Here is a 27,433-nt window from a genome sequence, read left to right as displayed (position 1 = left end):
TTATTGTGATTAAGTTGTCAAGAATTTCAGATGATAGTTAAGAATGAACAGACATGTTGACTTTTTTGTTGAAACAGCCGTAAAACGAAGATAATTAAAATGTATCGAAGATTGGTTTTTATTCTTTTTCTGCCCTGCATTTTCTCATATAGTAAGTCCTTAAGATATTCTTATTTACGAAATATAACATTAAATGTTAATAATTAAAGCATAATCTACTCTTTTGATTATTTATTAATTTTGTATAGACGATTAAAATAGTTATTAAAATCGAATTTCTCTCCTCTCATTATCTAGCATTAGTTATTTAGTTTTTATTTATTTAGTTCAATATTCTTTTAAGTAGTAGTATGCTGGAAATTATTATTATTTAATATTTGCTATTTAAGGATTAGGTTAGAACATTTTTGGGCCGAGCGCTGCGGCTAGGACAGGCAAGGGGTCGAGCGCCATGGATAGGACAGGCTAGTGGGCCTAGCGCTGCGGCCACATGATCAATTATATCCATCTGCTACACATGAGATCAATGTACTAAATTGAGGGGGGGGGGGCGGTGCCATAAATCATATACCAGGAAATTACCAAAACATCTAAATGTATCAACCCCCCCCTTCTCCCTTCTAAATTTTTTTGGATCGCATGCGTATCACATAGACAAAGTTGAACATGTTCCCGGACTGACCTGGCCGTGGCACTCGGCCCTGTAGTCTGTCAATGCCACATCACTCCCCCCCCAGTTTTTCCTTGCCACAGCGCTCGGCTCAGATATCGTATCAGACCTAAAATTAGACGAGACTTTAATTAACAAGCTTTCCTCAGCTAAATTCAGCAAAAAAATCTGAAAATCTTATTAACGTATAAGTAGAGGGACTATTGATTAATTTTAATGCAAAACTAGTTTTCAGTTCGAAGTCTTTACTCATATATTTGTGTTTAGGATTAAGAGAAAATCCACGAGTTGGGCTGAAACGTCACAACAAAGAGCACAAAAGAGAACAGTCAGACAAACAGAGAAGACACACCTATACCCAGCTGTTACGATCATCTCGTCTACTAGAAGATGAACAGTACGATGATCTGTTCAGTTCAAGAGTTGAGCTTAAAGATTCTGAAGTATACAGAGGAGCGAGAGAAACTGCTAGAGCTCAAGGAGCACCAGATATACTCAAACAGGTAATTGAATACAACCCCTCCCCCCCCCTTCCTCCACTAAGAAATTTTTTTTTCACATTAAATGCATGAAACTTGGCTTTTTTACCGTTAAAAAAATATTACCAATTTTCTTTTTTTGTTTCTTTTTCCTTTAGCATTGATTTTACTAGGGCCCTCCCCCCTTGTAAGATTGTAAAGGAAAAGGGAATAAGTAAATGAGGGGATGGGGGGGGAGAGGGAAGGAAAAGGGAATAAGTAAATGAGGGGATGGGGGGGATTGTAAAGGAAAAGAGAATAAGTAAATGAGGGGATGGGGGGGGGATTGTGTAAATTTGTATCGTTTTTACACTATCTCATCTTAATCGAATATGAACAAAGAAAGAAGATTAACCATGATACAGATAAGGAGTTATTCTCGAAATGAGAGCTTGCTCCTAAAGTTTTTTTTTACCTATTTGAACAGTTAAAAACACTTATTTCTAAAAATATTCATTTTCCCCTTAAAAATGTCTATTATTTCCTAAAAATCCTAATTTTTTCTAAAAATGTTTAAGTGGTACTGATTCTCAGGACTCCTATTGGAGTATAATGCCTAATTTACTAGGGATAAATGATTCATTAAGAGCGGTGGGATGATTTTCCAGAAAATATTTGCCCCTGATTTATTCTTTAATTCTAGGTTTTACTTGGAGGTGAAGTAGAATTTAATTGTTCTGTTGAATATCTGGCAGATATTACTGAACTGTCTCTCTGGTGGATTAAAGATGGAACTAATATCAGTCAAGAAGCTGGGAAATATAGTATTGAGGTACAATATTTGTAAAATTAGTTTGTAAAGTCGTCTCATCAATAACAAATTAGTTCGGGGTCTTTCAGATTATGACTATATATTGTGTATTTTCATATCTTGGTAAATTTTTAAGACAAGATAAAGTTCTTTTTAGAACCAAGTCTCTTACCAAGTTTAAAATATCCCAAGTGAGAGTTTTCCAAACGCCATGCCGCAGAATTTCATTCTAAAAGGGGGAAATTATTCTGGGAATTATTTCCTTTTTTTTTGAGAAATCCTTTCTTTCTTAGAATTAATTCTGGATCTTGATTTAGCTTAATAATATATCTTTAAGTTTTACTTATTTCTTTTAACGAGGAAATAATTCTGATTCTTCTTTTTAAATAATTTTGTTGGTGAAATTATGTTTACCCGGTTGAGAATCGTGTTTGAGAGAAAATGGACAATGGGGACCAACCATTTTTCGGATTCATAGCACCATGTTTTGTAATTGATTAATAGTTTTACCTATTTAAGGTTTCCAAGACAAGTGACGGCCTGGTATCTAGTGAACTGACTGTTGAGAATATAGATTGGTCTGATACTGGAGTATACCAGTGTAAAGCTGGAGATGGAGGAGATGGTCTCATTGAAGGAGATCTTGCACATCTAGTTGTACACAGCAAACCAAAGAATACAGGTAAAAAATTATTTAAAATCTTGTTTTTCTTGTAAAATTTAATCAATGTATTTCTATTGGTTTCAAGTTTTCCAATGAAAAAATTTACCAAATAGATGTGAAAACAATCAAAAAGATTACGTGCAAGAAAAGAAGTGCGATCATTTTAAAGGAGTTTTATTCCAGATTTTTCGTAAGTATAAGTTTTTGCTTTCATAAAAAAAAACTAAATTACTAACACCAAATAATTTTGAAAATATTTTGTTATAAACAAAGAAAAGACTTTTTTATAAAAACTATAAATGCGTTATATTTTTTTTATAAATTTTTCTCCTACATGGTAAACACTAGCAATGTTAATTAATTAATGTGATCTTTAAACATGAATGAATGATTTTATTACTATATCTTGAAATAGCTGTTTTTGAGGTAGGTTTCAACATGACTTTAAGTAACTCTTTAATTATTGCCATGGTTGATTTATAAATAACTGACTTAAAAATTTAAATGGATCATTTTATGAAGGTTTGAATGATATCTTTGTGAATCTATTTTAAAATGTCTGATGAATTGGAAAAATTATTTGAAAAATTCCCTTAAAATTGTATTTTCTAGAACGAGTTGGAGGCTCCGGACCTGTAAACAGTACACTAGAACTCTCCTGTAGTTTCCAGGGATATCCTCGACCCAACATTAGCTGGTTGTACCAGGGGAACGCCGTGAGGGAGAACCAGCTCAAGTACGAGATCACTGAGGACTACTCCTCGGATAAAACCGTTAAATCCCTTCTCAAAATCATCAATCTCAGCCACTACGACAACGGGACCTACATCTGCTATGGAGAAAATGCGCATAACTCGGACACAGCTTTTGTATCCGCGTTGGTGTTTGATACCCCTGAGCTGGTTGTAGAAACTATTATTCCAGTGACCTCTAGTAAACTTTACCTGAACTGGACTGTAACCAGCTGGAACCTGCCGGTCCGTCAATATTTTCTCCACTTTAGGGAGGAGGGGGAGAATGCCTGGGAGTATCATCAGGTTTCTGAGATAGACCCTGAGAGCACTAGTTTTCTAATGTCCAACCTGACCGCGGATAAAAGCTACCAAATCAAGCTGGCCGCCAGCAACGAGATCGGGACGGGAGAATTCTACCTGTATCCGGAGCAGGTTAAAACCCTGGACTTTGATCCTGAATTCATCCCTGAAATCTCCATCAAGGGGATAACTAAGAACTCCATCTCTGTCGGATGGAACGACCCACCCGAGAAGGTTGCAAAACATATTCATTTCTACAGAGCAACCAAGGGAAGCGGAGAGTTTATCTCCGAAGTTATTCATAAACAGCCATATCCTCTCCATCTTTGGAGTAACCTAGACTCCGCTACAACCTACGAGTTCACTGTCTCCGCCTGCAACGAGTACAGCATGGAGTGTTCCTCCCCAAGTGAAGTTATGTCAGGAACAACCTATGACGGAAAGTCCGGTCCGCCGGCCGATGTTCGGATGAGTTGTCGGTCCGATAACATCTCCAATATGAACTGGGTTGATGTAAGATGGCAGCCTCCTCTTGAACCTAACGGAGTGATTGAGTTCTACAATGTAGAGCTGACGGGAAGCTCGAGGTTCCAGGACGAGAACGGGAAGAAGACTGTGATCTCGACCTCGCCTCAGACCAAGACGGAGGACGCAGCGGGAAATGCGACCTTGAGGATGACAAGATTTGATTTCCTGGATCCAAATACTAACTATAGTGTCAAGGTATATTTATGGTCTGAATTAATATGAGAACTGTGGACCCCGTGAGTAGATAAATAGAAAATCATTGTCAATACTGCGTTGTATAAGGACGGAAGGTTAGGGTTGGGTGGGACTGGGAATCCGGGATTTTTAAAGATTTTATCTATTTTCTTAGTGATATCTTAGAATTGAATGCAGTGAAACATTCAAATTTACAAAATCATCTATATTTGTTTGGATATTGTATACATTATTGTTATATTGTGTATTTATTACATATTTTGTTTAATTTAGTGTTTTTTGGTAAATGAAATGTATTTAAAGAAGGAAATCGTATATTTTAAATTGTTTCTTAGTAATAATAGAAAATGCTACCCTAAGAACGATTAAATTTCAGATCAAGACTTTTGAAACATTTAGAATGAAAGCAACATGAATAATAAAGTAAACAGCAATTAAATTTTTAATGACTATGACAAAAAAAATACAGGGGTAATTATTTTCTTGAAAAATGAATTTTCCCTTTTTTAAAATAATTTCTTATTCTACAGATGTCACAGTTTTAGAGTTGAATTCGCTGAATTTGGGAAAATAACGGACTTTTAAGAGGAAAAATAGGAGTTTTTGGACAAAAAGTAACTGCTTTGGTAGTACCCTTGATTTTTTTTTGTTTGTTTTTAAATTAATAAATCCTGGCTCTGTATTCAGGTTTGTGCTGTGACTGGTAGTAAAGAGTGTGGAGCCTGGAGCTCGGATGCATGTAACATGAAACCTAGAGCTCCTCTGGAACCTGAACTCAACAGGTTTAGTTGGACTGCAGAGGAAAAGGAGGAGAAGAACCTCTTCAAACTCTCAATTCCAAAGCTGTCAGGACGTAACGGAGGGATCTGTTGTATCCGGGTGGTTATGGTTAAACTCAAGACCGGAGAAAGTATATCCAACCTGCCAACTGATCCTGGGAAGCTCAAACTGACCAACTACGCTGCGGCTCATACAGACCAGGGTTGGGGAGCGTATCTAGCTGAGGTTATATCTCCAATCTATATGGGTCGGGACGTGTATGTCGGAGACGGAAAGAACACGGCTGCACTAGGATTAGGAAACTGCCCTGAATGCCATCCTTACAGCCGGGATATACACAAGAGGTTTACCAACCCGGATGTGTCCGAAGCTGCAATTATTGAGGATGGTGTCCTCGACGCGGCCAACAACTACACCGCCTTTATCGAGGTTGTTATCGTCGGCGGTGGAGTTGGACGTTCTGCGTACATGGTTTCTAGAAAACCAGGAATCGACTCCGAACCTGTTAAAGTCAATACCGTCCTAGTCTCGGTACTGGGTGTATTGGCAGGGTTGGTTCTTGTTGCTCTAATCCTTCTCATGGTCTTATTTATACTTAGAAGATACTCAAAGCAGGTTGCAACCCAACAAGGTGTTGAAATGGATCTTAAACATACTTTCCGACACTTCTGCTCAACACTTAGAGGCGTAGGACATTCACAGTTTCTGCTGACACAAGAGAACTTTGCAACCCCTGACTTGCCGCCGATAGATAAGTCAGGGATGGTAGCAGCCTACCTAGAGCGCCACAAGGACAGCGACTACGGGTTCCAGAGCGAGTTTGAGAGCCTGCCGGAGAGTTATAACGACCGAACTACACAGGCGTGTGATCTACCCTGCAATAAACCGAAGAACAGGTATCCGGATATCAAGGCTTATGATCAGACCAGGGTTAAACTATCAGCTACGGATGATGTCGACGGATCAGATTATATCAATGCTAACTTTGTAGTGGGGTATAAGGAGCGTAAGAAATGGATTTGCACACAGGGCCCTCTCATCTCAACCCTGGAGGACTTCTGGAGGATGATCCACGAGCAGGGGGTGGAGATTATCATCATGTTGACTAACTTGGAGGAGTACAACAGGATCAAGTGCGCGCAGTATTGGCCCGGGGCCGGGAACTCCGTCTTCGGCCAGGTCACCGTTGGATTCGTCGAGGAGAAACGATATTCGGACTTTGTAATCCGCGAACTCACACTCTCGGTTCACGGCAGTAAATCTCGGACAATCTATCAGCACCACTACCTCCAGTGGAAGGATTTTAACGCCCCTGAGCACGCCCCTGGGATGTTGAAGTTTGTGAAGAGAATAAATGAAGCGTGGTCGGGTTCTAGTCCTATTCTAGTCCACTGTAGTGCAGGGGTGGGAAGGTCTGGCACACTCATTGCTATTGACAGTTTGATACAGGTCCGTTAATAAACAATCGTTTAATTAATTGATTTGAATTAAAAATGCAGCTTTTCTTTTATAAAGTGATAACCATTTGAAGATCCACAGGATCTTTCTTTTATTTAGTAATGCCGATAAATTTGTTTTTAATTGGCATAGACATTTTTGTGAGTCACAAAAACAAAATTTTTTTATGACATCTCTAAATAAAAAGAGCCCATTATATTTTAGTAATATTGGCAACCATATTTTTTACGAAAAACCTTTTTTATACAATTTTTTCTTTAATTTACTATAAAACTTTTTTTCTATAGGAACCAATTGTTAGGATTAAAGAATAGAAATATTTGGAGGATTTATTGATATTTATAAATTATATATTGTAGAATATTGATAAGTAGGGTAGTATCTCTATATTTATATATAGTAGAATCTGATGGACGAGAGTTCCATCTCCATAAATATATATTGTAGAATCTGGATGAGGAGGAAGTATCTATATAATATATATATTGTAGAATCTGGATAATATATATAATGTACAATCTGGATGAGGAGGGAAGTATCTATATCATATATATAATGTAGAATCTGGATGAGGAGGGAAGTATCTATATATTATATATATTGTAGAATCTGGATGAGGAGGGAAGTATTTATATCATATATATAATGTAGAATCTGGATGAGGAGGGAAGTATCTATATCATATATAATGTAGAATCTGGATGAGGAGGGAAGTATCTCTATATTTCAAACAGTGTCAGATCTACGACGACAGAGGAATTATCTGGTTCAAAGTGTTAAACAATATCAGTTTGTTTACAGGTATATTTTATTCATTTAAAAAAAATTTGGAATATTTTCAGAAAATGATAATCGTAAGAATATGTGAATTATAAACATTTCGGGTAACGATTTTATGAATTAATTAGGCTTGTGCAGTTTTCTGTCCAAGATCAGTGTTAGATTATACCTAACTGTTTTCTCAATGATTTAAAGACAACCCAAATATATATTTCCGCGAAATTTTAAGGCTAATATTACCCAGAAACTCCAATGATTTTAAAACTTTTTCAACCATTTGTAACATTTTTAAGCTTGTACTGCAATATTTGTAAAATTCTTAAGTACCATTTTAGAAACTATTTTGAGGAATATAAAGCAATATTTTACAATTTATTTTTATATTTAGGGCTATCATGGAATACTCACAGTTTGGGGATACAGAATGCGAAGCCAGCAAACTCAAGGAAATCATATGTCCTAAACACATTGTAGATTCATCTCTTACATGAAGGTTTATGTACAAAAATCTTGAGCATACAGTACATTATTGCTGTACAATCACATATACATTGTACAATTTCTTAACTAATTTACTATTTCTTTCTGAACTTATTGGTGAAAAGGTTAAAGGTAGAAGAAATTTTAATTCTGATGTTTTTCAGTTCACAACTCCCCCCCCCTTCCACCTTCTAAAATATTTTTTCTCCGTAATGCCGTGAATTTGAACTGGATATATCGGGTTGTAGGAGAGCTGGGTTCAGCTGGCCCAGGAAGAGGATGGATTGAAGAAACAGTTTGAAAAACTTTCAATGGTTGTTGACGATAGAAAGGTATTTATTTAATTTATTTGTGTACTGCAACAATCAGTATCGATTTGTTTAAATTTCCCTTAAACCACTAGTGCTGAAAAAAGAAAGGATGTGGAAAAACGGTAAAAAATGAGCCAGAATTGCAAATATTTGAAAGAATGACATGAGTTATTGTTATTGTGAGGAATAAAGAAGAACCGATTTTTATTGGGCAAAACTTCATTAATTAAGCCTATTCAAAGGGACGTTAAGCGCAACTTCAAGTGACTCTCCAATCAAATAGGGCAATGCCCGATTTACAACGGTACCCTGTCAATCTTTGTACGTACATCGAGTAAAGAGAGTTCTTTGTTTAAATATCTTTGAAAACCATTGAATCCCTTTAAAACGCGGTTTACGTGGTGTAAAGTTTGACCTTAACTCAGCTAATGTGCTATAGTGTAACTTGACGTAACCGAATATTTTACATTAAAAACGGTTTTCAAAAATTCGAAAGAAAATATTTATTTTCTGCAATTTTAGGAAGTGAATATAAATTTTTTTAAAGCTTATATCAGCTTAAAAACAAATTCTTCAACAATTAAACACGTTTTTGTAGACTAATGAGAATAAGTCCGACGAGTTAGGGAACCCCCGGACGCCATGAGTCTCCGCTAAGCAGACACGAGCCTCCCAGATTTGCTAGGCAGACCGAGCCTCCACTATGCAGACCAAGCCTCCCCTATGCNGAATTAACAATTATTTTTTGACATAGTGGCATAAGAATTAACAATTATTTTTTGACATAGTGGCATAAGAATTAACAATTATTTTTTGACATAGTGGCATAAGAATTAACAATTATTTTTTGACATAGTGGCATAAGAATTAACAATTATTTTTTGACATAGTGGCATAAGAATTAACAATTATTTTTTGACATAGTGGCATAAGAATTTTCTCAAAGATGAGATGTATTTATCAATTATTATAAATAGTTCCAACTTATGACTAATAAAGTGGTATAATAAACTTTAAACATTCTTTACATGAAAAGAAAAATATTTCGAGAAAAAGATTTGAATTAAATTTCATTTCATCTTTTAAAATCTTTGATTTAAGTAATACCTTTTTTTGTAGTTCAAATTAAATCTAGAAAATTAGTATAATTTATCTAAATCTTAACATTTTCAAAAAAGAGGTATTGTTTAATCGAAGATTGCAACAATACAAACTAAATTTACTTTAAAATATTTCTCCAAATAGTTTCCTTTCTGCGTAAGAAATTTTTAAAGTTTTAGTATAAATCTTAAAAACCACTTTATGAGTCCATATATGTTTTTGATCATGACAATCAATCAATAAATCCAATCTTTAGTAAAATTCTTATGACACTACGACAAAAAAAATTGTTATAATTTTTTATTACACATTAAAACCAATATTTTAAAAAGCTGTTCTGTATTGTGGAGGCTCGTTCACTGCATAACAGAGGAGCGGAGGCTTGGTCTGCATAGTGGAGGCTCGGTCTGCCTAGCAAATTTGAGAGGTTCGTGTCTTCATAGAAGAGGCTCATGGCGTCCGGGGGTTCCCTTCCTCGTCCGACAACACTGATCAATCGAAGGTATTAAGTGTACTGTTGTGAATCGGGTATTGCCGCTTTTCATTAGGAGTCCCTTAAAATTATGCTTACAGTCCCTTTAAGAATCCGAGTTTAGATAACTTTTCCAATTTTTTTTTTGCCTCTCCCTAAAAATTCCATTATTTGTTTTTAGGCGTTGTCTGTAGCTACTAACCCTGAGAATAGAACTAAAAACGGGAACGATGGTATTGTTCCTTATGATAGGAACAGGGTTATCCTTACACCAGACGGAGCCAGGAACACTTTACATTTTACAATTTACAATATATTAGAAGCAGTGCTTATGATCCGGATCCCCAAAAATATGCGGATCCACGGATCCGGATCCAATGGGTAAAATATCGACCAAAAACTGCAAAAAAAACTTTTTTACTCCTAAACCCTAAATCTGAATTTTTGAAAAAGGGAGATTATAAGATTTTCCTCATTTCTGAAGGGTTCATCAAGTTTTAGGATAAGAATATGCGAGAAAAAAAATTATCCGGATCTGCATCAAAATTAAATGGATCCGAAGCACTGATTAGAAGCTAGCTCTTCTAAAGGGAGTTCTAGACAAGAAGGATTTCAAAGGTTTAAAACAAAAATTAGGTGTTTTTAACGAGACCAACGATGTTATTAAATTATTGTTTGGTGGACTAGACTTTAATTTCCAATTTCTGCTTAAAAATCCCGCATTGCCGGTCATCCCTTTAAAGGGAGGGAGTCGGAGTAAATTATATATTTCAATCAGTGCCAAGGGATCTATTTCGTTTTGATACAGATCCTGAACCCAGGCTATGAAAATATAATTGACCTGGATCTGGATCCAAGCTATGACCGTTTCTCAAAGATTTACTTTTATTTTTCTCGCTTATTTTTATGCTAAAACTTGATGAACCATAAAGAGAAATTTTTAAGAAAGTTTTTAATACATTCTATAGCGGAAAGTTGAGATTTAAACAGATGATTTGTTATGTTGTGACTAAGGTTCAAAGTTCGTTAATGTTTCATTTGAACGTAAGATAAAGTTTTCTATTGATCTCGGCAGTTGCATAAGCATCACAAGTTTCTTAAATTAAATAAGAAAAAATATTATATTTGATTTGTAATGGAATATATAATAACACAATTTTAAGTAACACTTCACATGGAGTTTTTCAAATTCAATTTCTAATTAAATTGGTTTCTGATCAATAAGATATCATAAAACATTTCCTAGTCATTGAACGTATAATCAAGTTTCTGCATAAAAAATAACGAAATACAAGAAGAAATTTTTGGAAATATTAGCCAAATTTTAAGGAACTAGGCTTTTAGGGCGCTTCGCGCCCATCTTCTATTTAAATTGTGAACATGTTCTTTTTGTTTACATTTTAAAACAAAGAAGAAGAAAATTTTGCGGATTTTTAAAAAAAATTCGCGGATTTTCAAGAATTTAATTTTTTTTACAAAATCAGAAACCTTTAAAACACATTTTTTTAATTTTTATCATTCATAAACCTTCCCTGTGGTCACGTGATGTCCCACACAAAATTTGGGCCCGATCGGTTCAGCCGTTTTGACGTTTATTGGATACAAACAAACAGACAAACAGACAGACAAGCCAAATTTATATATAGACTAGGCTTTTAGGGCGCTTCGCGCCCATCATCTATTTAAATTGTGAACACGTTCTTTTTGTTTACATTTTAAAACAAAGAAAAAAAAAAATTCGCGGATTTTCAAGAATTTAAATTTTTTTACAAAATTAAAAACCTTTAAAACACATTTTTTTAATTTTTATCATTCATAAACCTTCCCTGTGGTCACGTGATGTCCCACAAAAAATTTGGGCCCGATCGGTTCACCCGTTTTGACGTTTATTGGATACAAACAAACAGACAGTCAAACAGACAAGCTAAATTTATATATAGATATTGATTAGCTGGATCCGAATAGAAGGATTCCAGATCCAAATCAAGAACTCTAAACTGCCAATTTCTCTAAAAAAAAACATATTTCGCCGATTAAAATTAATTGTATTTAATGTAAATGTTTTATTAGACCGCACTCGACTTATATCAACGCATCATTTATTGAGGGATATCATAACGATGAATCTTTCATCATTAGTCAGGATCCTCTACAGGTAATTATTAGTCTCGATGATCAAGTTTTAGTCTGGGAGAACTCTTGGTTAGTTGTTATTAGGTTAGACAGTTATTTCAAAACTTGATAGTAGAAGTCTCGATTATACCATTAATTTTAGTCTAGATAAGCTTCTTGTATTTCTATGGTTAACTTGACATTTTAAGTCGGGATGATTAACTAAGATTTTAGTCAGGATTAGCTCTAGTTAGTTTCGATGATGGTTAAAATTTTAAGTCTGGATGAATATTTTGTATTTCTATATACATGTTTAACTTGATAGTTTGGTCGGGCTGATCATCTTAGATTTTAGTAAGGATAAAGACTTGATATTTTTTTTTCATTTGTTAAGACAACGTTTAAAATTTTATAATATTAGTCGAAATGATCAACATAGAATAAAGTCGGGATGATATTTAGTGATTATTAGGTTATGGGGATTGGGGTAATTTTTAAAAATATATATACTTGTTGTCAAACTTATTTGAAGATTTGAGCTTTTTTTAGTTAGTAAGTTTTTTTGGAACAAGGGGAGGCACGCCAATGGGATTCTTCCTCGTTTTAGGCCTGGAAGGGTATTTAAAGATATTTATTTGAATTATTTAAGGAAACTGTTATGGATTTCTGGCGTATGGTTGTAGAACACAACGTGTCTACCATGGTAGTACTGAGTAGTGTCGGTGAGTGTTGGGTGTACTGGCCGGACCAGGAGGAGAAGACAAGGGAGTTCGGGTACATTGTCGTCACACACACTGCACAGGAAAACAGGGTCGCATACATCAAGAGGGAGTTCACTGTTTACAATAAAAAGGTAGGAAAAGGGACAGAGCACCGCGGATTGAAAATGCCTTGTAATGTTTAGATTTAACCTCTCTGATCAGTTTACCCCCAAACTTAAGTTTTTCTTCCTTTTATACTTTCTGAATAATTTTCTTTTAAACGTTTAATGATTTTTACGATGTATAGCGAGAACCAGAAATCAGTGGAATTCTCGTCATCATTTTTATCCTCTAATTATGAAATAAAAGTATGTTGTATTTGTAACTGAACTGGAACATTTTTGAACAATTGCAATAATGAAAAATGATTGAGTTCGGGATTTAAAAATATCTTTTATTTTCAGTCGTTTGAAGAGGTTCAGCTGACCCATTTTCATTACACTGAATGGCCTGGAGGTGAAGAGGATACAGTTCCTAGTTCTACTCATGGTCTTCTTGGTCTTACAGAGCATGCTCTTGCTCACCAGGAGCAAGCTAGTCTTACTGGACCCATAGCTGTACACTGCAGGTTAGTTGATTCACTTAGTTTTGCTCTACTGTGTAATGGGATCAATGTACGGTATACCTTAATCGTGACCTGTATACCTTAATTGTGTACTGTGTTCCTTGTATCTTGTACTGTGTTCCTTGTATCGTGTACGGTGTACCATGTATCGTGTACTGTGTTCCTTGTATCGTGTACTGTGTACCTTGTATCTTGTACTGTATACCTTGTATCTTGTACTGTGTTCCTTGTATTGTGTACGGTGTAACATGTATCGTGTACTGTGTTCCTTGTATCGTGTACGGTGTACCATGTATCGTGTACTGTGTTCCTTGTATCGTGTACCGTGTACCATGTATATTGTACTGTTTACCTTAATCGAATACTGAGTACCTTATATCGTTTACTGTGTACCTAGCATTGTGTACCAAATTCAATTCTCTTTCTAAGAAGAGACAATATTTGGAAAGGGAGAAAAAAGCAAAATATGTTTTATTATAATTTTCATTGCTTAATTTGCACAATGTCTGAAAGAAAATAAAGTAAGAAAAATATTTTCAACTAATGAAAAGAAAACTCGGAACTCAAATATAAATTGGATAAAAACAGAAAGACAAGCTGATAGGTTAAAAAAATGTTTTCTACTCATATATTATCTCTAATCTAACCCTCATTAAAAATTATTTATAAATGTTAAATAATTTATTGGACTTTAAGAGATTGTAGGTTATATTGTTCTATTAGTTTATCAATTACATCATACGCTCTTTCCATACTCGACACGGCACTGCAAATAATAGAAATTATTTTTCAATTTATGTTTAAAAACTGAAAAGAAAAAACGGAAACTTTTGCAAATGTAGTTAAATCTCATCAACGCTAAATAATGAAATTGTTTAAAAATGTTATCCCCAATATTTACAATTAAGCATACACTTGGATAAAATAAGTTTCAAAAACGCAATTAATAAATTTTTGAATTTTTGGCAAACAATGCAGAAAAAGCATTGTCCTTTAAAAAGATCTCTTCAAACACAGGGTTCGACTCCATCTTTAATTAAATGAAAAAAATCATTTTTGACATGAAAACCCTCACGAGCCTAAACTAAAATACTGTCAGCAATTGGGATTTCTTAAAAAAAAATTAAGATAAAAATTACTTCGGGAATTCTGCGTAAGCTTTGTTTATCTCCTCTTGTTCCCCTGAAGGAGCAATTTTCAAGACTAGAGCTTTCTTAGTCGGGAGGAGGTTCATCGCAACCTTGGCAGCTTTCTGAACAAATAGGAACATGAATCGCAAAGTTTTGAAGAGGTATTGAGAGAACTCTTTCCCTAATCACAGTAACTAATTTCTCTTTACCAAATTGATTTTTGAACAATATGTCAATGTTTTAAATTAAAAAGTTTTGATTTAATCCCCCACGAATTTCTTTACTATAAAAGTTTCAATCTTTCATTTGATTATTAAATATTGGGACAGATCACACTATCTTTAATAGAAACGAGTAAAATGGAAATATTTGATATTTTTGTATTTTGACGCCAGAATTGATGTATTTTATTTNGGCATACCTGAACCACCCAAGGATGATATTTCATTAGTGTTGACTCGTATGCTTCTCGTGAAATATTGGTGCACTTCTCCTCTTCATCAATATTTTCTAGAAAAAAATAGATTTTTATAAAAACTATCCAATACTGTTTAAGGATGCTATATTGTTTAATATAGAGGATGCATTACTGTTTATTAGAAAGAACACTATATTTTGAATTATTGAGGACGCCATATTGTTTATTATAGATGACGCCATATTGTTAATTATTGAGATTTTTTTATTGAAGACGCCATGTTGTTTATTATTAAGGCGCAACATTGTTTGTTATTGTTTTTTTTTATACCTAATTTGGCAAGGAAAGCAACAACATACTGCAGCGCTCTGTGTAGAATAAGAAGGTTTCTGCTTCCGCTTAAATCGCTTGTTTTCTTCCACAAGATTAATCCACTTTCATTCTAAATATTAATAATAATGATAATAATGTATTTTTACGTTAAACACCCCCCTCTAATAAGCATCTTAAATCTATTCATTGAACTATGCCATAAAATGGATAAAGTAAATATTGTATTGATTTTTTATTATCAACAATTTACTATATGATTTGCCGTGTATTTTACGCGAACAGGGTAAGCAAGATTTCCATAGTCAATTCACAACTGTAACTGTAAAACAATCATCCAAAAAACGTGGTAAATAAACAAATTAGCTTTTTTAAAAACAAGTGAAAAAAACGACCAAAGGAATTTAGTAGTTGTCACAAAGTCAAAATTTCTCATCCCTATATCTTTGCAACCTTTTAAATTTCAAACGAAAATTATCTAATCTAACAGAAGTCATAGTTTGAAATATCTAAGCTTAGTCTTCGACATTGTAGATATAGTAATTAGAAAAACAGAGTTTGTGGCAAAGACATAATTTCTTTGTCTTTTACTTTTTAAGGTATTATTTTTTTTCAAAAAAAAAGTATATTGGAATAGGTTATGGCACCCTTTCTTGGCTTAATTGACACATCCTTTACAACTAAAATAAGTGCAGATACAAAGAACATAATTTTCACGAATATTCAAAAATATTCGAAAAAAATAATTTTGATAAAAGAATACCTCGTACTCAATCATAGCTCTGACTGTAGTGTAGTGCTGGGATTTCTCTCCTACCATATGCTTCCTTATGTTGTCAACCTTTACCTAAAATAAAGTTTCATTAAAAAAAACCTTAAAATAAAAAAAATATTTTTTTTTCTTAAATAGCGTTAAATACAGAATACACTTTTCCTTCAGCTCCTCAAAAAATGTGAACATTTTCTTCTTCAGATTGAAGTTTGTACAGTTGGTCCCAGTAAACGTTAGAATTTAGATAGGATTTAAAGATCGTCTTTGATTTTCAATTATCAATAAATATCAAAAGCATATTAAAAAGTTCTCATGAGTTCCGTCAGGAATACAACTATTATTTTATTTGCGTAAAAAAGTGGCGTAGATCAAAGACGATAAAAAATTCAGAACAATGGTCCGATATTTTTGGGGACCTCCGTACTCTACCTGAACATCAGCCCCAACCCATCCGAACAGAGTTCCAAGCAAGCTCAAAAACTTGTAAACCTACACAAATAATATTTTATTTCTGTGTGATATATTTGATTTCTTGGTTTGATCTATTTGACCTATCAGGATAAAAATCGATCGATTGATTGTGATGTGATTTATTTGATCTATCTAAAGACAAATATCCATTAAATTTGGTGTCATTTGTAAGATCCAAATACACAAATATTGATTGATTTTGGTTTAATCTGTTAGAGCTCGATCGATTTAATCAATTATTTTTCTATCTATTTAGACAACTATCAATTTTCTTGTTAACATGAGAATAAGGAAAAAGATTGTTTGGCTTGCAAATTCATTGGTTGTTTTGTTGTTTTGAGATTGATCTGTTTGATTTTTCAAATGATTTTAATCGTATTTTTTTATTGATTTATTGATTGATAACCTCAGTATTTAAATGGATGAGTATAAATTAATGGACGATTATTTACTCTGATAAAACAAATTGTTTACAAAATGTACTCTATATGTTTGTTCAGCCCAGGTGGCGGGGAGATTAGAAACAGTATTAAATTTCACATGACGTTGCATTTGTGTCAAAGACATTTTTATTTATGAAATTCATACCTGCTCATAACCATCCACATAATCTTTCAGACTAAAGATCAAAGAAAAAATATTATGTATTCATCTTTTTTGTATAATTTATATGTACATATTTCAATATCAAACTAGCTTTGAAAATCTAAAACAATTTTACATTTTTTTTAACCTCCCTAATGTCTGGATCTTCAAGTGAGCTTCGAAATAGCATTTCTAGCGTTGAAAGTTTAAACTCACTAGCCGACATCTTATCTGTAAATAAAGAATATATTTGGTTTGGGTTATTTCGACAATTTTGTCCTGTAGTGATAAATTGAAAGCTAAAAATGACTTGAACCTGCATTATATATAATGAATTGCAATCAACAAAGATATTTAGGAATTTTCATTATAATTATTGTTAACTTATCTTAATGGGACATGTAAACAAACCTTCATAAACTATCAGAATCATACACCTTTCTAACCAGACAATTGACTTTTTCTTCTACATCTATATATATTAAGTTGTAATCTCTGTTTGTATGTGTCGTTTGTTTGTTGGTTTGTCCGATCATATCTCGGGAACCCCTTGACCGATTTGCCTCAAATTTTGATTTGGGTACTCTGAAGAACAATGGGAATGTTCTTAGTCTGGTTTGGAGATTATAAAATGAGTTGGTCAATTTTTACAGCGTAAAATTAGTTTCCCGGTAAAATTGACCACGTGCGGGTAAACGGCGGGATTAATTATAAGTATCCTGGGCAGCGCCGGGTTCCCAAGCTAGTTATTTATAAGATTAAGACTTTAAAGGTACCATTGTGAATTGGACATTCTTCTCTTTTAAATCGAGGTACACTTAAGATTACAACGGCGAAGAAAAATCACTTTTATTGATAAAAGAAATTGTCTAAAACTGCACAATGAACTAGGTAGCCTCCTGAACAAGGCCTATAGAAACACTTGCAACCCTCTCAAACAACGCTAATGATCTTTTATCAAAACTGAAACTTTTTAATGTCTTAAAAGAAAACTGCATGCTAATAATGACTGATTTGAAACTGAAAGGAACAATGTTTGAAGCAGATGCCTGTAATTATTCAATTATGAATTATGAGTCAAGGATGCTTTGAAGTTAAATCTAGGCCAAGTTAGAATTTTTGCTACTGATTCTAAAATATTGTAAGTTGAGCTAAAAATGATAAATTGAGAGAACTTTGCATTATATAAAGTTGTTAACCTTTTATCAATTGTTCCAAGGATGTGTATCATGTATATTTAGGGCAGACTCGTATCACCAAAATCTTTGAACATTTGAAATATTATCGAATAGTTATTTTCCCTAGATGTTTATTTAAGAAGTTCAGATAATTTTTCTTTTAATTTACAATCTTGAAAGTTTGAAATTAATCAATTTTTATTTATTTATTTTTATAAGAAGAAGAAAAAAAAACAAGTTTTTTATTGGAATTATTAATTTTTGAAATTTACCCATTATTTGTTCTATAAAAATGAGAAGAGAGGAAAAATAGTATTGTTTTTTACTCAATAATATGAGATCAATTAGAAAATCATTATATACACGGTGACCCAATATAGACATGTGGATTTAAAATCAAAAAGTTGTCATTCTTCATTGCATCTTATAAAATGACGAAGATATTGGATGTAAGACCATTTTAATTTAATTTATTTAAATCTTTAATCTCCGTCAACTTTGAAGGTGCAAATGTTCACAATCACATTTTACAAAAATTGTCATTTATATAAAAGACTTTTAATATCCATGTTTATTGGGACACCAATTTTCTTAAGAAACGAAAGGAAATAGTATTTTAAACTTGTTCACAAAAAATCACATTTTTATAAATGGCTTCATAAAGAAGTTTGAAAAATAAAATGTTTTGTATGTGTTCTAAATACATCCTCCCTCCCCTCCTTCTCCTAGCCTCACTAGTATCTACTACACACGTATATTTTCCCAGCTAAAACATATGTTTTCGCTCAATTCTTAACTTTCTTACACACACCCAATTCAGCTGCACAACATTGATGTGTGTGTGACGTTTGTAAACTTCATACTGTGCACTGCATAACACTGCCCACTGCCCGTAAATCCGTAAATCTTAACACACTAAAAGTAGCATTATGATATGATTATGATAATGATAATGATTGTGATTGTGATTATAATTATGATGATTATGATTATGATTATGATTATGATTATGATTATGATTATGATTATGATTACGATTATGATTACGATTATGATTATGATTATGATTATGATTATGATTATGATTATCACTATCACTCACTCACACTATCACTATCTTTATCATTATTATCATTAACATTATTTTCATTATCATCTTTATTATTATCATTAATTGAATTTTTGTCATTACCTAAATTATAAAGTACTACTGTCCTGCATTGAATTGTAGTTTAGTATTAGTCTATAGTACAGTAGGTTTATGTTTATACTAAAAACTGTCAAGTTCCTAAGCTACTAAGCTAGATTATTGATTTAAGGCAACAAGTGTCCGAAAAATACGTCACTTCAGTCTTCTAACATATCAATACTAAAGCTCTAGAGTAAATGTGTTTGTAAAGGAAAGCAAGGTGGGAAACACTTATTATAGGGGTGGGAGGTTTTATTACGGATATCAATTTTTAATATGAAATTTTTAGCTTAGGTCTGAGTTAGGATTATAATTTGTAATTGATTAAATTGGTAAATGATATGTATTTTAATTAATAATGATTTGAAATTGATGGTAAATGATAAAGATAGGTAATTGATTTGTATTTTTAATTAATTTTGGAATTGATCAGGATTGGTAATAATTAATTAATTACTTAATTCGAATTGATCATTAATTGTAATTAATCAGTTATAGTAATTTGTAATTGATTATTGTAATCAATTTGTTTTTTTTGAGCAAGATTTGTAAATGATTTGGATTCAGTTTTATAATTGTGCCTAGTTAGAGGATTTAACTTGAACTCCGGGTAGAAATATTAGATTTTTATATTTTCATAATTTCATAATTTCATATTACTGATAAACTCAGTCCTAGGAGTAGCTATAAAACAGAGGAAAAAATAGCTAATCTTTAAATTTTAATTAATGGAAAATATAATTTTCACGGGCAATTTGTTTTCAGTTCATTTTCAAGAGATAAAAGTCTAGCTGTCGACTAAATAATGTTCATCAAGAACAAGCGTTTGTCTAAATTTCGGTAGAATGTCGTCAATTTTGTATATTATTTAAAAAAAATTCAATTTTGTAAATAGTGAGAAAAAAACTTGTTATTATTTCGATGGTTTATTTTGATAAAAAATGTATTTTGCATAAAAGCATTTTAGTTGATGTGTTATAATGTGATCCAATAGTTAGGTTTGTTCATTATCTCAATATGTTTCAAATACTCTTACACGGCCGCGTACTTGATAACAGATTAAAGACAGGATATTATCACAACAATTGCAAAATTATATATTTCAATTATTTTCTTTGGCATTCTAATTTTCAGAAAATAATATTCATTTTTTTCCAATTTTAATTTCCTCTTTCAACTTCTGGTTTTTTACTTAATTTCTTTATTTAGTTTGGCCTCTGGTTTTGAATTTATCTATTTATCTATATATAAATTTGGCTTGTCTGTCTGTTTGTTTGTATCCAATAAACGTCAAAACGGCTGAACCGATCGGGCTCAAATTTTGTGCGGGATTTCGCGTGACCCCAGGGAAGGTTTAGGAATAATCAAAATTTTAAAAATTTGTGTTTAAAAGTTTTTTATTATTGAAAAATTTTGAAAATGCGCGAAAAATATTATGAAATCCGCAAACTTTTTTGTTTTTGTTTTATACTGTACAAAGAGAAGATGCTCACAAATAAAGTCACAATTAAAAGCCTAGTATTTTAAACATTTCTAATTTTATTTTGTACGGCATTTAATACCCCTTGTTGTATTCGAATGAAAGATAATGGAAGGTTGTGTCATAAAAAGATTTTAAAATTTAAAGATATAAATGTTTAAGTTATTTCTTCACGACGTAAAAGCATGATAATTCTTTTGTAATTATTTAAGGAATTGTTGTTTTAAGGTAGATTAAAGTGACCCTCGCTCCTTTTAAAGGAACTGTTTACGTAATTTTTAAATGACATCTCATTTAAAGACCTCTAAGCTTTTGTGTACGCATAAATGATGGAAATATCCTTGTTTTATATCTGAAAATTGATCATTTTCAAATTTATGATAAAATTTTTAGTTAGATATGGTTCCTACCGGTCTAGAATCTACGTTGCGTTTGTTAAGATATGGTTACTACTGATCTAGTTTCTACGGTTCCTACGGTAGAAACTAGATCAGTTCTACGGTTTCTACGAAGTGTTTGTTTTGTTATGGTTCCTACCGGTCTAGTATCTACTTGGTGTTTGTATAGATATCGTTCCTACCGGTCTATTATCTACTTGGTGTTTGTATAGATATGGTTCCTACCGGTCTATTATCTACTTGGTGTTTGTATAGATATGGTTCCTACCGGTCTAGCATTTACTTCGTGTTTGTATAGATATGGTTCCTACCGGTCTAGCATCTACGTGGTCTTGTCTGTTCTGGTACAGCAGATTAAGAAGGAGGCACGCTGTGACGTATTCACTGGAGTCAGGAAACTCAGGGCTCAGAGACAAGGGATGATTCAGGACTTAACTCAGGTAACAATTTAATAATTATTATAATTATTAAATAATTTTTAAAAGCTAATTCTGAAAACGTATCCAACCCCAAAGTAGGAGTTTTGAACGTTAAATTTGCGCTCAAACTCGGGATTTACAGATCTTTAAAAAGTTTAATATGTTTTAAATGAATCCGAAAGAAATTTTCCACAACGCTGCATATTCAGTTCAACTACTTTACATAGCCAGTCACTTCCTTAACGGAATATCAATGCACTTAGAGTATTAATATAATGAAAACTAAGAATGGAATATGATATCTGGGAAACTTGTTGAAGATGGTAATTTACTTCATTAAATTCTCAAAATCTTTTAAAAATATATATATATATATATATATATATAAGGCCAATACAGCTAGACTGAACACCTTAAGTATTTTCTCGCTTCAGAAATATTTTTTTCACTTGAAATTTTTCAAAAATATGTGCTAAGTCAGCGCCATATGTACAGTAGAGGAACAAGATAGTTAATAAAACTTTAAGAGTTCAGATAGACTAATTCTATCTGCCCCGGGCCGGTCGATTTCTCCGCGCTCAGCTATCGGTCATTTGTAATGAGGGCGGGGAGGGGCATTGGTTTAGAGACGAACTAGTTTATCAAGCAAGTTAATCCTACCTGCCAGGTCGGTTAATCTATCTACTGTTAGTTAGCGGTCATTTATAGTACATGAGAAGGGAGAAGAGGGGGGGGGGGGAAAGACTTTAAAGGCGAAATTTTTTCTCACATTTTTGGTTTCCCTGCAACTGTGTTTTTTTGATAAAATGAGCATTCTAAGACAGAATAAAAATTTCAACCTATAGTTTCTTAAATTTAGAAAAGTGTTAGGTCGTCATTAACGTAACCCTGTAAATGCGTGTATTAACGTAGAAAAGATTACAGTTCTAACTTAGACTTTAATTTTGCGATGGGAAAAAAAGCATTTATTTGACCAAAGCTGAATTAAAAATTCCCATTTAAGCTTTTGATAAATTATAAAAACATGCCCTCTGGATAATATATTCAAATGTACAATTTCATGTACATTAATTGTACAATGTACATGAATGTACATGAATTTATAGAACTTTTCATTCAGAACTTGGCTGATAATTTAGTTGGTTGTACAATTGTACATATTTAGTATGAGTTTGTACACCGAGCAATAGCTGACTATGTTGAGTTGTACATGAATAAGGAAGAAGAGTACGAGTACAGTGTACCGGTGGGTACAATGGGTACCCTTGGTACTGGAACTTCAAGAGTAAGTACATTTTATATTTTTCCATTAAAGGGACTTATATTTGTAATTTCCAATTTACCCCATTAATAAACACACAATTAATACACAATAGGACCCTTTACATTTTTTCTGAACACCTATTGGGAATTCTGTTCATTTCCTCTTCTTCTCGGTTGCATAAATCCGTAAAGCACTGGGAAGATAACCCACAATTCCAATTTCAGATAGAAAAACAAAAAAGAAATCTTTAATTTTGTTTTATCTCAGACTAAGATTTAAAGGCTGTCGTTGTAAATATGCCATCATCAAATCTAGGGTCACTTGAAACTACGCTCCTTTAATATGAACGGTGCATTTCATAAGACTAAATCTATATAATAAAGCTCTTCGCTCATGTTTATATATTTGTAAATATGTTAGCTATTGCTGGCCAAACAGACTAACCAAACCTTTCTTGTTTTCCTAAGATTATGTCCCCCCCCCCCCCCTCCATGAGTGAAGGAGGGAAAGGGAAAATATTTAAACTACCAAGAATAGTTATAATAATCGTCATAAATGGCCGGATTTGTTTTACAAAAATAACAAATCTAAAAGTTTAATTTACATGAAGTTTCTATAACTCTAATCTCTTGATAAGAAGATATGATACAAGAGGAGAGTAACTTAGTAGGAAAATTATCAAATAAAGATTTAGAACATATTCATCGCATAATTTAATTTTTTAATCCTCATATCTTTACATTTGATGTCTTAGACCTTTCATATTTAAAACTATGAATTCTGTTATATCTAATAGTCCATAAGGTTGCAGAGATATAGGGAGTAGAAAATTTGAGTTTGTGGCAAAAACTCCGTTTCTCTACTGGAAATATTTTGTTTATTTTGATATAAGAAAGGCATTGATTAAAGATTGGTAATTTTAGTATGCTTCTACATGCTTCTATATGCTTCTATATGCTTCTATATGCTTCTATATGTTTCTACAATCTGCATCCTAAATCATACACACGACGGTACTTTGCTAGACAGGGTTTCTTACAGACGATAAGACTTTATAGACGACTTTACGAAATTTATTAAGTCTTTCCCTGGAGCTGTAAACCTACTTCTTTCATTGCCAAACTATTTAATGAACCTTTAATGAACTGTATTGAAGGCAGAACGCCAAGGGACTGTAAAAGTGTTTAATTCTGATCATTCCTATGTTTTCCTGCTTAAAGGGACAGTAAAGGAAAAATGAAAGGGGGTATAGACTGAAAGCTAATCACTTTAGCTCTTGATCGCGACCCATGAAAGTTTTATCTGATGTTCCTATCTCGAGAAATTGATTTACAACTGTGTCAAATTTATACGAAAATTAATATATATGCAATTTTGTATAAAAGTAGTGGGTTTAAATAGATCAAATTCAGCAAATAAGTAACCAATCTGAAAACGATAATATCCACGAGAAAGCTAATTATTACTTAGGTTTACTCCAATTCTAATTTTATATTTGTTATTTCTATTTTTAATAGATTTAATTCATAATATTATTTACACGTCCGAATTGCTTGACCAGAAAATCCACCAATGACAGTGCAGTAAAGTGGTCACGTGATACAGGCAGAGACACGTGATCAGTATACTGCTCTGCCATTGGTGATAGTTCTGGTCACGTGATTTAAGTTTAAGATTTTCTAAATTTTACATATATGAACTTTCGTATGATTTTAACACAGTTTTATATCAATTTCTCGAGACAGGAACATCAGATAAAACTTTCATGGGTCGCGATCAAGAGCTAAAGTGATTAGCTTTCAGTCTATACCCCCTTTCATTTTTCCTTTACTGTCCCTTTAAGTCACCTTTGTAGAGAATCCACGAATAAAAATGATTAGTTTTAAAACTTAAAAACATTCATATTTATTTCCCACATGATCAGACAAAGCTTTAGCTAAGGGTACCGTTGTGAATCAGCCATTTTTGCATGGAGGGTCCCTTTTATTTACGCTTGAAGAGTCCTACGTCGCCTTTAAATTCTCATCCTTTGTAGGTAACCCTGTACTAAGTGTGCCAGTCCATATGCACTTTGTTAAATACCCGGGGTTTGGAAGTTTGGATGAAGCTAAGTTTTAAGTTTCGAAAAAAGTTTTCACTTGTTTTACATTGATCTTCTATTTTAGTCTGGTAAATCTGTTCAGTCCACCAAATCTAATGGTTCTGGTCCCTACTCGGTACCCGTGGGAACTACAGGGTCCAGCTGATACAGGGACCCGGAGACGGTAGGATCTTCGTCTCACATCAACACTTACGAGAACGTGTCCTGGACCCGGAGAAAACATAGAACCGGAGAAACTGGAACCGAACTCGAGGTTTCAGTCCTCCTCCATCCTCGGCCTTGCTCCGATACTATAGATTCACCAGACCAGATCTCACCAGATACTCACCCGTACTCTCCAACCCACCCAGATACTCAACCCTTCTCTCCAACCCACCTGGATACTCAACCATACTCTATAACATATCCGAATACTCAACCTTCTCCAACCTACCCGGATACACTTATTTACTCTCCGACCCACCTCGTTACCCAGCCCTACTCTCCGACCTACCCTGATGCCCAGCCCTACTCTCCAACCTACCATGACAACAAATCATGCCCGGATTCTCCGGAAAATCAAAAATTTGAGTTTGAACTTGACACCGGGTCGGGATGTACTCCTAGACACGTGTTCCCGGAGCCAAGACGCACAATGTAACCGGTAAAACCGGGTTCAAGTCGTGTAACGCTATTTTCAAAAAACCAAACAAACCAAATATTTTGTTTGCTTCCTACTATAGTTACCTTGAATATGCAAAGACAGTCCATATTCTTAGTTCTCAAATCAATTGAAAAAAAATTGCGGAAAATATCAAAATTTTTCTATTAGTCAGCTTTTGTTTACTCTGAGTGCAACAAACCTATTGAATCTTTCCTGGAAATATCTTAAATAATTACGCTGTTTTGCTCGTTTTTTAAACTTTGCCACCGTTTTTTATACATAAACCCCTGCTGAAGTATTTATATTTTGTGTACTGCTTTGTACTGTATTGTACTGCACAATTGTTAAACCCCTTGGTCAGTGCTTCGGACCTCAAAAGCCTGTTCTGCCTAAATCTTGGATCCAATATACTCAAATGTGTTGTGTGGAAAACGGCATGTTTTTTAAAATATCAATTATGTTTCTTATAACTGTTTATATTTTCTTAAACGAAACAAATTTTTTGCCAAATAGTAGAAAAATAGAGCTTCTTGACTTTCATTAGAAAAATAGAGGTTTCTGGTATTAATTAGTAGAAAAAAATGAAATCTAAACCAAACTTCGGGATATTTTCAAGAATTCTCAGAAAAAATGACGGATTAAAATAGCCGAATACAACTGGCGACTTTTTTTTTTACTTTTTCTTATAGTTTAATCAAGCCTATTATGTATGAAATGTATCAGTTTCTGGTGTACCGTTGCCTAGTTATCTATTCATCTTGTAAATATGTGAAAATATTTTTTTCTGTTTTTAGCAATCTGAATTTTACCAGTAATTCTATGTTACGGTAATTGCAACCTGTGAAAAATTTATACCTTATTTATACTAAATACATTAAGTGATGTGAAAACAGATAATTCGTACTTAAAGGGACTGTAAGTGTTATTTTTATTGGACTTTTCATTGAAAGAGGGACATTTCCAATTCACAATGGTACCCTTTAAACTAAAATCTGTTAGAGGTTTATAGGGTACCGATGTGAATCGGAATAGAAGGTCTCTTAAAAATACGCTTACAGTCCCTTGAAGATGGAGAGGAAGGTTTAGTAGAAGAAGATACACGATAGGTCACAACGTTTGCGTTATGATTCCCTGGATCAACCGGCCAGTTATGGTCGTATCTAGTTCAGTCTTACGGATTTATTTAACTTTGGTAGTCGTACCCTGCAAGGAGAACTCAAATTGAGGGTTCAATCAATTATCTCTTACATTAAAAATCTTAGTGATTATCGAGATCAAGCCTTCTAGATTATCGCTATTTCATACAAAGTTAATAAGTTTTGATCCCAGTAATCCCGAAGGAAGGCTCATGAATAAATGTAATGCAGATACTTTAAATTTAAACAAATTTAGTGCTGATCAAGGCGGAGGCCAAACTTCTAATAAAACTGATATAGTGAGACTAGCGAAGCTTGTGACATCAAAGTTTTTTTAAGGTACTCTTGACCCCCCTTTGTGGAGTATCATTAATAGAGCGCTTTATCTTGATATCTAATATGACTATCCTCAATTAAACTTATCTCTGCAGAGTATAATCACCAAGGGATATCGAAAAGGAAAAATAAATATCCATACGTCTGCACACTGCACAGTACACAGTAAATTGCAGAGTAAAATTTATTACTGAGTAAAGTTTAGTTGAGTTAGGTTCAGGTTCAGAGTAAGGCTTAGTAACAGAATAATGATTAGTTGCAAAGTAAGATATAGTCGCAGACTGCAGAGTAGGGATTAGTTAAAGAGTAACATTTTGCTTCAGAGTGAAATTTATTTAAGAGTAAGGTTTAGATACAGAGTGAAGTTTAATTAAAGAGGAAGGTTTAGTCTAAGAGCATTCTA

The 27,433-nt window shown here is 33.3% G+C and overlaps 2 protein-coding genes across 3 annotated transcripts; one reads left to right on the top strand and one right to left on the bottom strand.

Moving 5' to 3' along the window:
- On the top strand, positions 1–26,266 carry LOC111711598 (tyrosine-protein phosphatase 69D). Of its 2 annotated transcripts, XM_023485995.1 has the most exons (16): positions 1–151; positions 938–1,173; positions 1,832–1,960; positions 2,459–2,621; positions 3,216–4,360; positions 5,048–6,589; positions 7,293–7,399; positions 7,767–7,824; positions 8,107–8,190; positions 9,924–10,027; positions 11,813–11,897; positions 12,504–12,707; positions 13,020–13,183; positions 21,430–21,571; positions 22,716–22,835; positions 24,980–26,266. In XM_023485995.1, the coding sequence occupies exons 1-16, from the start codon at positions 100–102 to the stop codon at positions 25,058–25,060; spliced, it is 4,416 nt and encodes a 1,471-aa protein (XP_023341763.1). In that variant the 5' UTR covers positions 1–99; the 3' UTR covers positions 25,061–26,266. The 2 variants fall into 2 exon arrangements, with proteins under 2 accessions (XP_023341763.1, XP_023341764.1); XM_023485996.1 differs by lacking the exons at positions 21,430–21,571; positions 22,716–22,835; positions 24,980–26,266 and adding an exon at positions 21,131–21,209.
- Positions 13,843–17,334, bottom strand: LOC111711599 (ceramide-1-phosphate transfer protein). The gene is made up of 9 exons (XM_023485997.1): positions 17,298–17,334; positions 17,039–17,117; positions 16,890–16,920; positions 16,260–16,319; positions 15,822–15,905; positions 15,059–15,170; positions 14,732–14,820; positions 14,320–14,432; positions 13,843–13,946 (listed from the first exon to the last, which is right to left on the bottom strand). The coding sequence occupies exons 1-9, from the start codon at positions 17,317–17,319 to the stop codon at positions 13,862–13,864; spliced, it is 675 nt and encodes a 224-aa protein (XP_023341765.1). The 5' UTR covers positions 17,320–17,334; the 3' UTR covers positions 13,843–13,861.
- Positions 26,267–27,433: the final 1,167 nt, after the last annotated feature.

Source organism: Eurytemora carolleeae, unplaced genomic scaffold, assembly GCF_000591075.1.
Source record: "Eurytemora carolleeae unplaced genomic scaffold, Eaff_2.0 scaffold184, whole genome shotgun sequence".
Classification (NCBI taxonomy): Eukaryota; Metazoa; Arthropoda; class Copepoda; order Calanoida; family Temoridae; genus Eurytemora; species Eurytemora carolleeae.
This window is presented reverse-complemented; position numbering and strand designations above follow the sequence as displayed.

Bases quoted from the DNA above. Each gene is read 5' to 3' on its own strand.
- LOC111711598 (XM_023485995.1), top strand. From the start codon at position 100: ATGTATCGAAGATTGGTTTTTATTCTTTTTCTGCCCTGCATTTTCTCA. The intron at 7,400-7,766 runs GTATATTTTATT...TTTTATATTTAG, and splicing joins CAATATCAGTTTGTTTACAG to GGCTATCATGGAATACTCAC. The intron at 7,825-8,106 runs GAAATCATATGT...ATCGGGTTGTAG, and splicing joins GCGAAGCCAGCAAACTCAAG to GAGAGCTGGGTTCAGCTGGC.
- LOC111711599 (XM_023485997.1), bottom strand. From the start codon at position 17,319: ATGATTCTGATAGTTTATGAAG. The intron at 14,821-15,058 runs GTATAAAAAAAA...ATTTTTTTCTAG, and splicing joins TGCTTTCCTTGCCAAATTAG to AAAATATTGATGAAGAGGAG. The intron at 13,947-14,319 runs GTAATTTTTATC...TATTATTTGCAG, and splicing joins GCTTACGCAGAATTCCCGAA to TGCCGTGTCGAGTATGGAAA.